This window comes from Betta splendens, chromosome 4, assembly GCF_900634795.4.
Source record: "Betta splendens chromosome 4, fBetSpl5.4, whole genome shotgun sequence".
Taxonomy (NCBI): Eukaryota; Metazoa; Chordata; class Actinopteri; order Anabantiformes; family Osphronemidae; genus Betta; species Betta splendens.
Genome location: NC_040884.2, coordinates 17,594,293 through 17,609,214, shown reverse-complemented (window position 1 = coordinate 17,609,214; position 14,922 = coordinate 17,594,293). Strand labels below are relative to the sequence as shown.

At 52.9% G+C, this 14,922-nt stretch overlaps 1 protein-coding gene across 1 annotated transcript; it reads right to left on the bottom strand.

The window, feature by feature from the left end:
* Positions 1-646: 646 nt before the first annotated feature.
* On the bottom strand, positions 647-14,885 carry LOC114854805 (uncharacterized). The gene is made up of 36 exons (XM_055508674.1): positions 13,660-14,885; positions 13,455-13,585; positions 13,305-13,372; positions 13,028-13,215; positions 12,920-12,955; positions 12,607-12,835; positions 12,384-12,508; positions 12,192-12,304; positions 11,984-12,090; positions 11,630-11,766; positions 11,420-11,527; positions 11,181-11,288; positions 10,974-11,090; positions 10,141-10,336; positions 9,799-10,067; positions 9,575-9,711; positions 9,326-9,482; positions 8,586-9,095; positions 7,860-8,042; positions 7,569-7,693; positions 6,372-6,439; positions 6,076-6,269; positions 5,909-6,004; positions 5,570-5,789; positions 5,217-5,359; positions 4,996-5,093; positions 4,722-4,831; positions 4,464-4,597; positions 4,279-4,383; positions 4,094-4,204; positions 3,893-4,006; positions 3,671-3,790; positions 3,372-3,555; positions 3,025-3,296; positions 2,812-2,948; positions 647-2,297 (listed from the first exon to the last, which is right to left on the bottom strand). Exons 2-36 carry the CDS (start codon positions 13,545-13,547, stop codon positions 2,130-2,132), a joined length of 5,280 nt encoding a protein of 1,759 aa, XP_055364649.1. The 5' UTR covers positions 13,548-13,585; positions 13,660-14,885; the 3' UTR covers positions 647-2,129.
* Between the last annotated feature and the right edge of the window lie 37 nt (positions 14,886-14,922).

The following is a 14,922-nucleotide window of genomic DNA, read 5'->3' as shown; positions in this document are numbered from 1 at the left end:
TGGGGCAAACCTGTGCTTAAATATTGTTGACTGGAGAGGTAAACGGGATGATCAGCACGTAGGCACCGGGTAAACGGGTGGCGTCAACTCAGCAATCACATTTCTCACATTTCAAACTGGCAATCGCTCTTCACAGAATAAATAAACACCTCTGCTCCCTGCAAGAGCATGCCGCGCATTCCACAAACGGAAAAAATAACGATCCGAGTAATACCTGCCTATGGGTTCATGTTTCCTCATCGACTCTGCGCGAGAACGGATAAAGAAATATAAAAGAATTACAGGAGAGACTCTTCAAACCACGCATGTACTGTGGGTAACAAAGAGATATTACTGCTGTAATTAAAACACACGACAGAAATGAGAAAAACCTGTTTGTTGAGAAACACATGTCTGACCTGCTGCACTGAACTTTGTGTTTTTAATACGAAGGCAAATAAACCGATGTCATTCAGAAACGACACTAAATGCATCTGGGCTCTTGGGTGTGTGGGTGCACGGTACAGTACGTGGTTTCCCCAGGAGAGAGGGGCGACAGCAGCACGCGGCTTTGGCCACTGGGTGGTGGCGTGAGCTGAATGAAAAAGGTCAACGGGAGAAATGGGAAAACGCAGGAAGGACAAAAAGTAAAGAAGATGCACCGGTGTTGATAAATATGAAATTAAATTATATTTCCACCTCCTACTGAGGGATTATTCACTTCACTGCAGAGTATATTGAATATAAATCTATGACTTGGGTGAACACATGATATACAAATGCACGTAAGTACAAATACAGTACAAAAGCAACACGCTCATACAGTACACGGACAAGGAACCCAGTTATAGGTTTGTGGGCAGAGAGAACACTTTTCCACAGTCATGATCGGACGTGTGTTGGCAACACTTGGTCCTTAACTCTGTAGTGAACAATGAAAAAGAGGAAAGGCAGAAACAACAACAGGAAATACTCGGCTACTTTAACATGCACAGGATGAACCGGCTGGCGGGCGGGCGAAACGTGGCGATTTGTGCCGAGGCCTCGGGTTCGGGGATGAAAGCGGGTGGCGGCAGATGCTGCGGACTGGTTTCTGGTGCAGTGTTCATTAGTTAGTGTTTCTGCCGGGACAGCTCTGCCTCGCCGTCACCAGGACGACGGTTTGAGGTTGTTTCCTGTTTCCTTACATCATGGAAATCATATCATCAATCTGTGGTCATGCATGAAGAAAATCCCCTCTGAACCCAGTAATTACAAGTACATACTAACAGGAAACATCCAGCCTAACACATAAACCTAAGGTGGGAATATAACACTACTTCATTATGTTTTGAAAAATACTTTCCCTTCTATACTTTCAATCTATAAGAAGAATGTCTGACAATGTAGTGTCAGATTACATTTGTACTGTCCAAATTCCTTTTAGGAATGAACTTAGCGCACATTTCACGAGACAGACTGGATGAGTCATTTTCATGTGAACTGTGCTGCAACCAGATAGTTTCTTTCTTACATGCTGCGGTTTGACTTTGTTAGTTTTTCCAGATACAGATTGTTCTTCCAAACAAAACCATGGTGTTTCAGTCTCCTGATTTTATTATGGATTGATTATTGTCTCACTAATAGAAATCCGTTCAACCATAGTCTTACTCTTGATTCACCTGAAAGTGGTAACAAAAATCATTATCTTATTTCCTAATGGGTTGTCATCAGTTTTCTCAAAATCAGAAACTTTAGTTCTGCCCGGATGAAGATGAAAGATGTGGCACCTAACAACTTTCCCTCATAAAACCATTACTGACAATAAAGATAACGGATAAACAGGATTCCTCTCTGGGTCATAATCAGCTATTATGTCACATTCTCAGCAAAGAGAGGAATTCATTCGGAGCGTTTCAGATAACTGTAACGTAAGGAAACCTTAAACAAGCTGAAGATGCCGCCCGGATGATGAGGAGACAGAATGTGACGGCGTGCGAGGAGGCGGCTCTGGAGCAGGGGGTGCAACGCCTCAAACGCCAGCTGCCGGACACGCGCATCCAAAAATGAAGGCCGATGACGTCGCCGTGTCAGAGCGAGGAGACGCTCCAGGCCCGAACGCTTCCCTCTGTGCAGGAGGTCTCTTCCCCTCATGTCCCTGTGGTGCTGGGTCACACCTGTCCTTTAGTCTGCTGGTAGATCCAGTCAGTGAACTTCACCACCTGCGTGTAGACGCCGGGGCGGTTCTGCCGCGCGCAGCCCTCCCCCCAGCTCACGATCCCTGCCAGGAACCAGCGCTTACCGCGCTCCAGGCACACCAGCGGACCCCCGGAGTCGCCCTGCGGCAAAACGTGGACACCGGCGTTCAGGCCATGAAATGCACAAGCGCATAGAATTCAACGGCATCCTTTACTGAAGGACGACCAAAAGCCATAAACATCCCGTGACGCGGGGGAGGAGAGCTGGTAGGCGACCGTCATCCACTGTGGGCCTGTGAGCACAAACACCCCTTGACTCATTCACTACTCCCTGTGGAACTCATTCAGCGCGTTACTCCACCGACAGCAGCAAGACACTTATTAATCACCCTGGGTCAACATTTGCTTGACACTAATATTCTCACCAATTAAATGTCTTCTTCCCCCATTTTAGAGGAAGTTTAGAGGCTTAGTTCCTGTTGATGTGCTTTAAGAAACTGGCCGAGCTGTGTTTCAGTGAAGCTGGCTGTGCAACCTGTGGTTATGACTAAAGCCACGTGTGCAATATTACAATACACAGTAAATATAGGGAGTAACAACCGTGTCCAGTATTTCACAATGAAACTCATACCTGTGCACATTTACATGCACTCACCTGACAGGCGTCGACGCCTCCCAGCAGGTTCCCAGCACACAGCATCCTGGGAGTGACGGCGTCGTCGTACAGCTTGTTGCAGGTGTTCCTGCTGATGATCTTCACGGAGGCCTCTTGGAGGCGAGAGGCGAGTTCGCCTGCAATTCACACAGACAAGGAAGCGATTGTGGCCCTGCTCAGCCCACCCAGCGGCCCCTCCCCCGGCGCTCTTACCATCCTCCACGAGGACCCCCCAGCCGGTGACGTAGCAGCTGGTCCCCGTGGGGAAGGCGTGCGAGGAGGCCGGGACGCACACCGGCTGCACCAGCTCGTTGAAGAAGACGGGAGCGCTGAGCTCCAGGAGCGCGATGTCGTAGTCGGAGGTGAACTGGTCGTACTGCGGGTGGAGCACGATGCGGCGGATCGGCCTGGTGGCCGCGCCGCTGTTGCCCGCGGACATCACGCGCATGCCCATGTGGGCCCGCCACGCGCGGGCGTCCGAGTACCTGCGGGCGGACGCGCTCGCCGTTAGCGCCGGGGGCGTGGCGTCGGCGATAAGCGCCGTCGGGTAACGCTCTTACTTGATGGCGTCCGAGTCCTGGAAGCAGTGAGCTGCAGAGATGAGCCAGCGGCTGGAGACCAGCGTGGCGCCGCACACGTGGCCGTAGCGGTCCATCTGGAGGCTGACCTGCCACGGCCACGACCCGGAGCCCGCATCGGAGCCGCCCACGATCTTAGTGCGCTTCCTGGGGCGGGTGCCGCAGCCTTGGAGGAGGGAGAGGAGAGCACCCTGTCACCGTTAGGCGTCTTCAGATGCATTAAAACAGATTTTTATCCATCCATTAGGGAACGGACCGCAACAATGTGAGGCAGCACTTACTACAGCGCAGCTCATCGGAGCCGTCGGAGCAGTCCTTGGCTCCATCACACTCAGGGTTGACCTTGCTCACACACTTTCCATTGGCACACTTGTAGGAGGACACGGAGCAGCCCTTTAGGTCTACACAGACATGAATGACACGCTCAACCCATCAGGACACAAAGAGCACCATTCGGGTGCTGTAGCACGTTCAGTGCAGCTATTAAACTATTAAACACCCACACGCTCTTGTGCAGTTGAGCTCATCGCTGCGGTCTTTGCAGTCGAATGTTCCGTCGCACACGGAAGTTTTTGGCAAACACACCTTGTTGGGGCACACGTGGTGGCATTTGCTTCCTGAAGCGGAGTATAGCACAGAGCACATGACGGGCGACGCCCACAGGCATTATGCGCATTATGAGTGCGGCGGCGGCGGCGGCTCACCACAGGCGCCCTCCTCGCTGCTGTCCGCGCAGCCGCTCTGGCCGACGCACTGGCTGCTCTGAGGTCTGCACTGGCCGTTCGCACACAGCACCTCCCCCGGCCTGCAGGACGCTGCACACGGGGGCGACCGCGGTGAGAGGAGGCAGGGCAACACAGCGTCATGTCTACAGAAACGCAGCGCTTACAGCACTTGGCCTCGTCCCGTCCGTCGGAGCAGTCCCTCACCCCGTCGCACACCTTCCTCAGGGGGATGCAGCGTCCGTCCCCGCAGCGGAACTGGCGAGGGCAAGCTGGAGACGGAGGAAGCAGACGTGGGCGTTTTAATCAGCCCGACACGCGGCGCTGACGGAGGGCATCTGATCGGACTCACTTCCTTCGGGGGAGAAGGCTCTGTAGAGCAAGTAGAAGCCCTTGTGGGTGAGGGATTCGTCGGAGTGGAAGTGCAGCGTGAGGGGAGAGGCGTACACCCGCTTTTTGCTGCTGTCGGACACTGGGTTGCACAGTCTAGACAAAGAGGAGCATGAAAGGCTTATGAAATCATCACTTACTTCCACAAGGAATTCTGTATTATAACACTACAGACAAACACTGCTGGCCGGTGAGAACGCGGCCCGGGGTCACGACTCACTTGACCCCGCCGATGTCCAGCCAGTCTTTCTCGCAGCCGTCTGAGGACGGGGAATCCTGGATGTCCATCGTCACAATCGTCATGGAGATTAGGTATCCTGGCAACGGCGCCTGATGAAGAAACCCAAGATAACCAAGGAAAGTGCGGGCGAGCTGGAATGTGGTCCGGCAGAATAACAAAGGGATGATTCACCCTCTTATCCTTTTGCAGGAAACTTTCTCTTTCACACTCACAAGCGCATGCACTGTACATGCTGTACAGTCAGATGACTCACCTGTAGCGTCCAGCTACAGTCTATATTGGGAGGGTAGTAGGAAGGGTAGTAGGGTGAGGAAATGGAGCCATTCCAGGAAGATATTGACCCTCCACAGCCTGCATGGAGACATAGTAACATCAGGGATGGCAATGAGTCCCGCATGAAGCCAGTTTAATTAGCATAACACAAAGTTACATGGTGTGTAACATTTGTGTCTGTGTTCATGAGAGCACTCCTGCCTGCTTTTGGAATGGCCTGGAAATATGCTTTGAAGATTGCTCCATCCCTCTGTCTGCTGAAGGAGAACGTGACCAGCATCACATTCCCAGAAGATGTCAGCTTCATGACTGGAGATGAGCCGGACACAGGCAGACCGCACCACCTGGATGCACAAGTCAAACACGGCCACTTGAAAGTACATGTGGTTTGTGTTTTTCGTTAAACGTGGACGAACAGCGTTCTGCTTTCACAGTGACTCATGCATGAGTCCAAAGGAAGGTCGCCCACTTCTCCTCACACAGTTACAATACAAGGACAAAGCAGATGTTCTAAAATAACTCCAGAGAAAAACAAATCCACAAAATGATCTTACCTGGCAATTATTTTATTCTGTAAAGGAAGCAGGAAGTCGTAAGCTGAGAGCTTGTGGAAAGTACAGCTTCCTGGCGTGGCGCCATGCAGGGTGAGGATGACGAGTCGGACGACGTGGCCCGACGGCACGCGGAGGCGCCACTGGTAGTAGGGCTTCTTGGGACTGACGAGGCTCAGCGTGCGGTTGTTCCCGTATTTGGCGTATAAGTCGAAAGACATTGCTGCGCGGAGGGAGGGGAGGAAACGTTTGCTCAGACTTAAAGAACAATCTAACACTGAATGAGTTCAAGGCGGGTCAGGAAAGACCTGCAGCCTCCGCCCAGCAGTGAACTCTCCTCACCTTGGAAGCCCAGCTGCCATTTTCCACCCTGAATGCTACTGGGATTCTTGATTTTGTCCGACTTTTCATCGGGTTCATAGTCATCAGGGTCCAAACCTAAACAAATGAGTGTTTGAGTTTGAGTGTTGAATGTTGGATTGATCCATGCAGGAGAAGCTCAGCTCTACCCAGCAGGTGGAGCAGGTCGTCGTCCTGCTCCATGTAGTAGCGCTGCTCGTTGTAGCCGTCCCGCTGCACCTTGTTGCGCCCGGGAAGCCTGCGCTGCAGCCTCTCTGGGGCAGACGTCCGCATCGTCACGGCAACGCGTTCCGGGGCGGAGAACTTGCTCCAGTAGAACACGCTGAGCCCTTTGGATCCTTCACTGTCAGACGAGAGGGTTACAGTGTTGCCGTTCTGCAGGGGACATGCAGCTGAGTGGATTCATGAAGGGGGGGGGGGGGGTGTCTGTGCTGGTGCGGCGTACCTGAAGGCAGCAATTCCTGAGCACAGGTAGTAGTCGCTCCAGGGATTGGAGTCATAGAGTTCGGAGAACTATTTTGAAATAAAAGAGGAGGAAATGAGTGGCACACACACACACACACACACACGCACACGCACACACACACACACACACACACACACACACACACACACACACACACACACACACACAGCTGAACACATCAGCCATGACATCACAGTGGAGTGAGTGAGGTCATGATTCCTGCTCAGGCAGCACATGAACACACCTGGTTGAACGTACATGCTGAGTTCAACAGAAGCATTGTTCCTGCTTTGTGTGTGTGTGTGTGTGTGTGTGCGCGTGCGTGTGTGTAGCCCTGCAGCACAGAAGCACAGAGCTCCATTGTGGCGCAACCTGCGCTGTGTACTATTAGGATCCTGGGTGATATGGGCTGCTGGACTTGAGTTCACCTGCACCCTAATCAACGCATGGCAGTGACGGATCATGTGACCACTTAACAATCCTGCTAACTCACCCCTAGAGCTCATTACGCTGACATTACAGGGTGTCACTGCATTTTTTGGACTTGCCGGTCCCTTCACTTCTGAGCAAGACTGTACAGCAAGTATTTGACCTTTTGCTCGACCCCCCCTCCTCCCCTCGTATCTCGGCCCAGGCCCGGTCCATCTGTCATCCCAGCCTGTCCTACTGCCCTGTCTCTACCGTTCAGCCCCAGAACCAGACTGAGGTCCTCCTCCACACAGAGCGGCTGATTGTGTGAAACCTACACAGACAATGTTTTTATTGAAGGCCTGCTCTTCCTCTCACTCTTGCTGCCTGGATCTAGCTGCACTCACAAACGCCGGGCTTGTCCTCGGCCCTGAAAGGCCCCTCTCCCTGGGGGTCTTAGGATCCCGCACACACACACTGGCCGGCTCCTGTTTCAGCTTTACATTTAACACCACTAGAGGGAGGGACAGAAAAAGGCAAAAGTGTCGTGCGGGGAAAAAAAAATTAAGTCAGAAACGAGGACAAAGAAGGAAAACGTCCAACAAATAAAAATGCAAAGACAGATAATAGCAGGAGAAAGGAGGCAGTGACATTTACACTAGTAGCCGGTAATGAACCATATCAGCTTGAGAATGAGAAGGCTGAGCCGCACTCTACAGTGTCATTCACAGTGAAGGCATTGACGGACAAGTCCACCGTTGCACTTACATAATGGTTCAAAGCCTGAGCCTGCAGGCGGAACTGTGGGGAGGTGGGGTCAGTCAGCTCCGAGGAGAAGCTCAGGTTTGGAAACTCCACACTGCCTCCGAGGAAGAACACTGAGGAGGGAGGTGCTGGAGAGGAGGAGGAGGGGGGGTAGAGATCTGAGACAGGTGCCACCGTGGGTGCAGGTCAAAATAAACACACACACACACACACACACACACACACACACACACACACACACACACACACACACACACACACAGAGGATAAGTCTAATGAAGCTACTGTACTCACGTGTCAGGTAGTGGAGGGTCAGTGCAACAGCAGCAGTGAAGGGAAAGAAAGGCAGGAGCCCCAACATCCACCTCCTCCAGGAGCCACAAGCCGCACCTCGCCCCCCCTCCACCCTCGCCTCCGTCTGATCCTCAGGCTTCCTGCAGTGGCTCACAGTCTGGGTGGGCTCCTTGAACTCCCCCTCTCCCTTCCAAAGACAAGCACATGACTCAAATATCATACTGGCTGATTTAATGCGTGCGCTCAGCTCCCTTACTGTACTGTAATTTACTGTAGCAGAGCCGCAGAAAAATAAGTGAGAGACTGATTCCACGGCTGAGCAAACACTGATTTACTGCAACCAACGGTGAACATCTCGGAGCTGAAAGGAGCTGCTAAAACATTTAAGGAGTTGGCAGGAGTCCCCAGGGAAGCAGACAAAGCGTGGCTGGAGGGGTCTGCTTTCCCACGGCCTGGCTCCGCAGTGTCAGTACTCAATCAAGAGCCACGGGCATTCATGAGAAACACACGTAAAAGCCATAGAAACGGATCAGGCTATTAGCTGAAACCATTGAGGACAATGTTGAATTTCTAATTGATGCGGCTGCGCAAAAACTCCCAAACGTTAATTGCGCCGCGCCATTTTGCCATTTTATTCATTTTTCACATCATAACTGGAAAAAAAGTTGTTGTTTTTTTACACAAGGTGGAACGGGTTGTGCCACTGTCCCCTCGCGCGCAGCCTACCTGTGCAGGAGAGCAGCCGGAGCGTCCGAGCCCCGAGACGCAGAACACTTCGCAAGTTCGGCTTTGGGCGAGAGTCCTCATAGCACAGTCCCGGTTCGCTCCGACGAGATATGCAACAATATCTTAGGCATAGGAACAGCGCAGAGAAAGGAAACCCCCGCGGCCGGTGCTTAATTTGGGGGGAAAAAAAGCGCAGAAACCCGACCTGAGCGGCTCGGATGCGGCGGGCTCTCTCTCCCCGCCTCCGCGCTTCCCCGCGCTGGGCTGCAGGTGTCACCCGGAGCCCCACAATGCAGTGCGGACACAATGGGGGCTCTATGAGCGCGGACAATCCGCACAAGCGTCCGTGTGACAGACATTGTGGGCGAACGTCCTCCCTGTGTATTCGGGGGGCTCTGAAGCCCGCAGGTGTTTGAGCGCAACGTGTCGGAGGTGTTGCGGGGCCGGATCTTGGCCGCTGCGCCCGCGGATGCGCCAAATCAGATTCCTTTCTTTCACCGCTGCGGTTTAACAGTTAACGCGGAGGGAGTGGTGGAAATACCTGGAGAAGATAAGGATCTTTATTATCTCCCTTGTGCTTTATTTAGTGGAGTTCATCAGTAGCACCTTGTAATATCCCAAGGCAGATACATTTATTAACAAAACACACACACACACACACACACAAACACACGCTGTATCTGAAAACTGATGTATTGTATCAACATCTGCTGGCAGTGGACGTGTAGATGCCCATCAGCTGGTATGGCTGTAGATCCATGAGGTGAACTTGTTGACCCGGGTGTAGACTCCGGGCAGGTTTGGTCTGCCACAGCCCGACCCCCAGCTGACGATGCCGATCAGGAACCAGCGGCCCCCTCCCGGTGCCTGACAGGCCAAAGGGCCCCCCGAGTCTCCCTGAGACAAGACAGGAAGGCCGGGCGCTCAATGGCTTCTTATGCGCTGGAAGCAGTAATAGGTTTTTTCCTAATGGACTCAGCTTGGCTCACCCGACAAGCGTCGCGCTCCCCGGAGGGAACACCGGCGCACAGCATGCGCGGCGAGATGAGGCCGTAGCTCCTTTTACACTCCGTCTGGCTCACTATGAAAACCTCTGCCTTCTGCAGCACAGAGGGCAAGACTTTATCTGCGGGAGGGGGGGGGGGGCACAGTGTGAAGCATGAGCGTTTCACAGTATAAAACATGGGTGAGCTGTGCGCGAGGCCCGTCTCACCCTCCTCAGAGCGGTACCCCCACCCGGTGACCCAGCACCGGTGGCTGACGGTGACGGTGTGGGAGGGGGGCGGCAGGCACACGGGCTGCACCAGTGGCGCGAGGGAGGCGGGCCACGGCTCCTTGAGCTGCAGCAGCGCCACGTCGTAGTCAAACGTGTACATGTTGTAATACTCGTGCACCACGATGCGCTGAATCTCCGCCACGTGCCTGGCGCTGCCCTGCGCGAGCACGCCGAGGTGAGCCCTCCAGTAGCGCGGGTCCGACATCCTGCCGGGCCGAGAGAAGGCGCTAAATACCGCGCAAAACGCAGAGTTGGTCTGTCTTTTTTTCCTGCGCTGACCTTTCCTTGCTGAAGCAGTGTGCAGCCGAGATGAGCCAATCAGAGGAGAGGATGGACGCGCCGCAGTACAGGCTTCCGGAGTAGTGGAGGCTCACCTGCCATGGCCACTCCCCCTCCACGGAGTTAGCTCCACCCACGATGCGTTCAAGGCCCGTGGAGGAGACTGGCTTCTTTATGGGGGAGGGACGACCACAGGCTGGGGAGCACAGAGCACAGGATGTTGTAATACTTTGGCCTAATTCGAAGGAGTGCTTGAGTGGCTGGAGGAGCCCATTATCAAATTCAAGACAGGCGAGATTTTTATCATTCCTATTTAATGCACTGTCATTATGTGCACACTGTGGTTTTTTTGTGGAACTGCACTAATCTGAAAAAGCTGAGTCATTATCATGACCTACAAACCTTCAGACAACTTATTAAAATTTGAACAGACAACGCACACACACACACACACACACACACACACACACACACACACACACACACACACACACACACACACACACACACACACACTGTTATTGGTCAGTGATCAAAGACAGCCCTGTTCCACGCTGAGACCCTGTCATGGGAAAAGAACAGCAAACACACAGAGCTATTACAGCGGGGTCACTGCAGGTCAGCAGGTTTGGGGCCGTAATCAAACCATCAAAATGTTCTCCTGAAATCCTTTAGGGTCGAGAACAGGAACATGAACTCTCTGATGAGCTGCTTCATTAGGCTTGAGACTTAATTAAGTACTGGAGGTGGATTAACTAACGCTGTGACATTTTCAAGCTTTATATAAAGCGGATGTTGTTTTTCAACTTTCCTGCAGAATGAGTGCAGCTCACCGCAGTCCTCCTCATCGCTGTGGTCCTGGCAGTCGTAGACGCCGTCGCACCTTGCGTTCTTCTTCAGGAGACAGGAGCCACTGCTGCACTGGTAGCTGACGGCGGAGCAGCTCGTTTCTGACAAAGATGAGACAAAAGCACACGTGGCCACTCTTTAGTGGCTGGACGACCTGCAGCGCTCTACACTGAGACCTGTGACGTTCATACCCTGGCTGCAGTTGAACTCATCTCTTCCATTGGTGCAGTCGCTCTCTCCATTGCACACAAACAGCGGATGCAGAGGACTGTTGCCGCCACAGTTCGCCGTAGGCCCCGCTGTGGAGATACTGTATGCGTGAGTGCCCTCGGGCAGATGCTGGATAATGACGCCACTTGGCTGCAGCCAATTAAAATTGCAATGCGGAAAAGAAAAACACTATTAACTAGAGCGTTACTTAATAACGTACAGCAGAAAACCTCGTCGCTCTCGTCTTGACAGTCATCCAGGCCGTCACAGCGCCGGCTCCGGTCCACGCACAGCCCCGTGGAGCACAGGAAGTGGCTCTCTGGACACGCTGGAGGGAGCACAGGCCGTTACCACAGACAGACATTCTCCTGCTCATGCCCGCCCGCCGCCGCATCCTGGCTGAGTCACGCTGGAACCCTGCTTCCCTTACGTTGGCTGATGTTGTAGCTGCCGCACGACGCCTGGAACGGCGGCGCCGAGTTGCGTGAGCTGCAGCGAAACTCCACCTCCGGGTTGTGGTCAGCGATGCGGAACACGGAGCCGTGGCCCACGTAGGTGCCGCAGAAGCTGTGGGAGGAAGCGGTGAGGAAATCATCAGGGGATGTGCTCTAACGAAGCAAATGCGTAGAAGAATCGGATGTACAAACAACTTAAATTCTTAGAAACGTGTGACTTGTTTCCCTGCTTTGTTCGGGCAAAGACTTTGCGGTGAATCACACTTGAAAAGGTTCTACATTTATTTAGGGAACTTTTTGATTCATCGTATTTGTCGCTGAACACATACATTACTTCATTGACCTTCCACCAGCCACTGTCACAACCTTTCATGTCTTTTGGTTTCAGCTCATAGTTCTGAAACTGCAGAGCAACTCCCAAAGAACTGTGAGGGGTCTGGAATGGAAGAAAAAGCAAAACACAATCAATTAACAGCTATTTCTACTAAGGTCTCCAGCTTCCGGCATGTCGTGTGTGTGTGTGTGTATGTGCGCTACCACAAACGTCCAGGTGCAGGAGCACTGAGGGGGCAGCAGGCTGGGATGGAAGGGGCTGTAGAGCTGATGCGTGATGTCAGGCACCGACGCAGTCTCAATCTGAGACACACACACTGACAGACACCACCAGAGGTTAGAGTCAGAAGGAGGATGACGTATGGAAAGAACAAACAAGCAGCTAATGTGTCACACCTTCTTCAGCCACGGCCTCAAAGTGTCCTCTGAAGCTTTTGTTGCCGTCAGTCATTTGGAAGGACAGCAGCATGACGTTGGAGGTGGAGACAAGAGAGAGGGAGCCGGACACGGGCTCACACAGCCTGCAGACACACACACACACACACACACACACACACACACACACAGACGCGCTGTGCACTCGTACAGTTCACCCACGACAACTCGGGCCCAAACTCACCTGTGCAGAATGCGCCCTCTCATGGGCAGCAGGGCGTCGTACACAATCAGAGCGTCATCCACGCAGTCGCTGGGCTCCACGAGGAAGGCGCTGACGGTGAGGCGGATGATGGAGCCGGGCACGGACGTGAGCTTCACGTGGCAGCTCACGCCGCCCCAGGAGGAGAAGACGTTCAAGGGCACCTTTGCTCCCAGGAGGTTGGCGTACAGCTTATCCACACACTGCGAGCCTGGGGGGAGAGTAGACGGCGCTCAGAACCACACGGGACCTGGGGCGGAACCTTCGTTGGCCACAATGGGCTGACTTCACCCACCTGCTGTGTTTGACGTGTAATCTGAGCGCTGAACAGCTGCGGAAAGACACAGCACTCAGCCTCCACGGCGACACAAGTGGGGACGCCAATGCACACACGCGGACGCACCGTTGATGAAGATGGAGTCGATATCGACGGGCAGGTCCAGGATGTAGCCCACGGACGACCTGTTGCGCGTGAACACCGAGTCCCTGAAGATGGCCGCTATGCACTCCTCACACACGGCCGGGGCCTTCAGGTGGGGGACCACGAACACCATCCAGAAGTGCACCAGCACGCCGCCCTTGTTGTTGGTGCTGCGACACAAACGTACAGAGCCTTGGCATTCAAAGCGTTGAACTGCAGCGGGCCGTAATCACGGGTCAGAGCCGCGCGTCCGCCGCACCTGAGGTCCGAAATAACAGCTTGCTTGTAGAGTCTGGCGACGGGCGACATCTTGTACACGCTGCTCACCTGTGAGACACCGGCGATTAAAGTGCGAGTCTGACCTCAGCGCTGCCCATCGCGTGAACACCAGGGCGACGCGGGCTCCTACCACATGCTGTATGTTGTTGGCCAAGGACACGAACTCATTGGAGTCCGCCTGGCGGTACTCGGGGATGTACTCCACGTTGGCGACTCGGAACATCCCGGCAAAATACACCCCGCTGTTGCTCTCCCTGCGGACTGAACAAAACAAAATCCACCCTGATTTAGCTGGTGTCACAACCAAACCACCACTTACATAGTTGCACACTTACATATGAAGACCCAGAGCAGCGTCCAGATGATCACCACCACCACGAAGACCACGGCTGTGATGATGATGGTGATGTGCGGGATGTTCAACAGGTACGCCCACAGCCGTTCCAGACCCTTCGGCTTCCGCCTGGTCTTTCTGTACTTCCTGCGCAGCGCTCGCAGCGTGTGGTCCACTGTGGCCACCTCCACAGACACGTCAGCGATCTGCCGCCCGGGTGGGGGTGCGTGGATACACTCACACTCATATAAATGTCATTGAGGGAGCAGTAAATATCATTTGCCCTTTAACTTAGTCACCTCAATGTCCTGACTCCTACCAGGATGGGGTTAATGATGCTGAAATGATGTGGAATCAAATGTCTTCCTACTATTACTTGCCTCCTCCACTTTATTACAGCTCACAGGATTCAATATTGGGATAAAGGGAACAACCTTTAAATGAACGATGCCAATAAACATCTGTGGTCACATGCGAAGGCGCAAGTCACACTTAGCTGTCGGTCTAAAGCTGCTATATGACGGTAGCATTGCAGCTTTACTGGTCTCATGTCGTGATGTTAGATGCCTGAAACCAATACTAACTCCATCAGATCAACTCTTGGCCTCATTGAGTTACCCACTGCACATGTATTATTCATTCAGTGCCATCCCATACTGTGTGGTATAGGATCTCAGAAAAATATATGTATTAATAGCTTCACTGATGCTTGTTTAAATGTGAGTCATTTTGAATGTTACTCCGCTCAGTCAAGAAGCTTGTGGGACAGTATTCGTACCGTTAGGGTTTTACTTACACTGGCAGTGTCCGTGTGCGAGTCCTGCTGAGGTGCTTCATCGTCCCCGTTCGTCTGCTCGTTCTCCTCGCCCTCCGTGCCCATGACACAGGCATTGCTTCGAGTCTAGTTCCTCATTCCTGCTTTCTATGACCCCGGTCCCTTTCCTCTTAGAACAAAAACCCTCATAAAAGCAGCAGCGGGCACAGACGCAGTGCAGAACCACACAGCCCAGGGTTGTGCACAGCGCAGGTGTGTGAAACCAGAGCCTTCAGCACAGGTGAGCAGTGGACAAACAAGGCACCTCCTCCACACGGCTAATGTTTCATTCATTTACCAACAACCACAAATTATATTAGCTAAGCTTGTTGTATTTGTTAAGACAAGTTTTAAAGTGAGAACACTCATTTACTGTTTGTACAAGAGGTTTATTTACAGTTACATTTTACAGATTAAATGTGTCAATTTTTCCTCAATAAAACCAAAAAA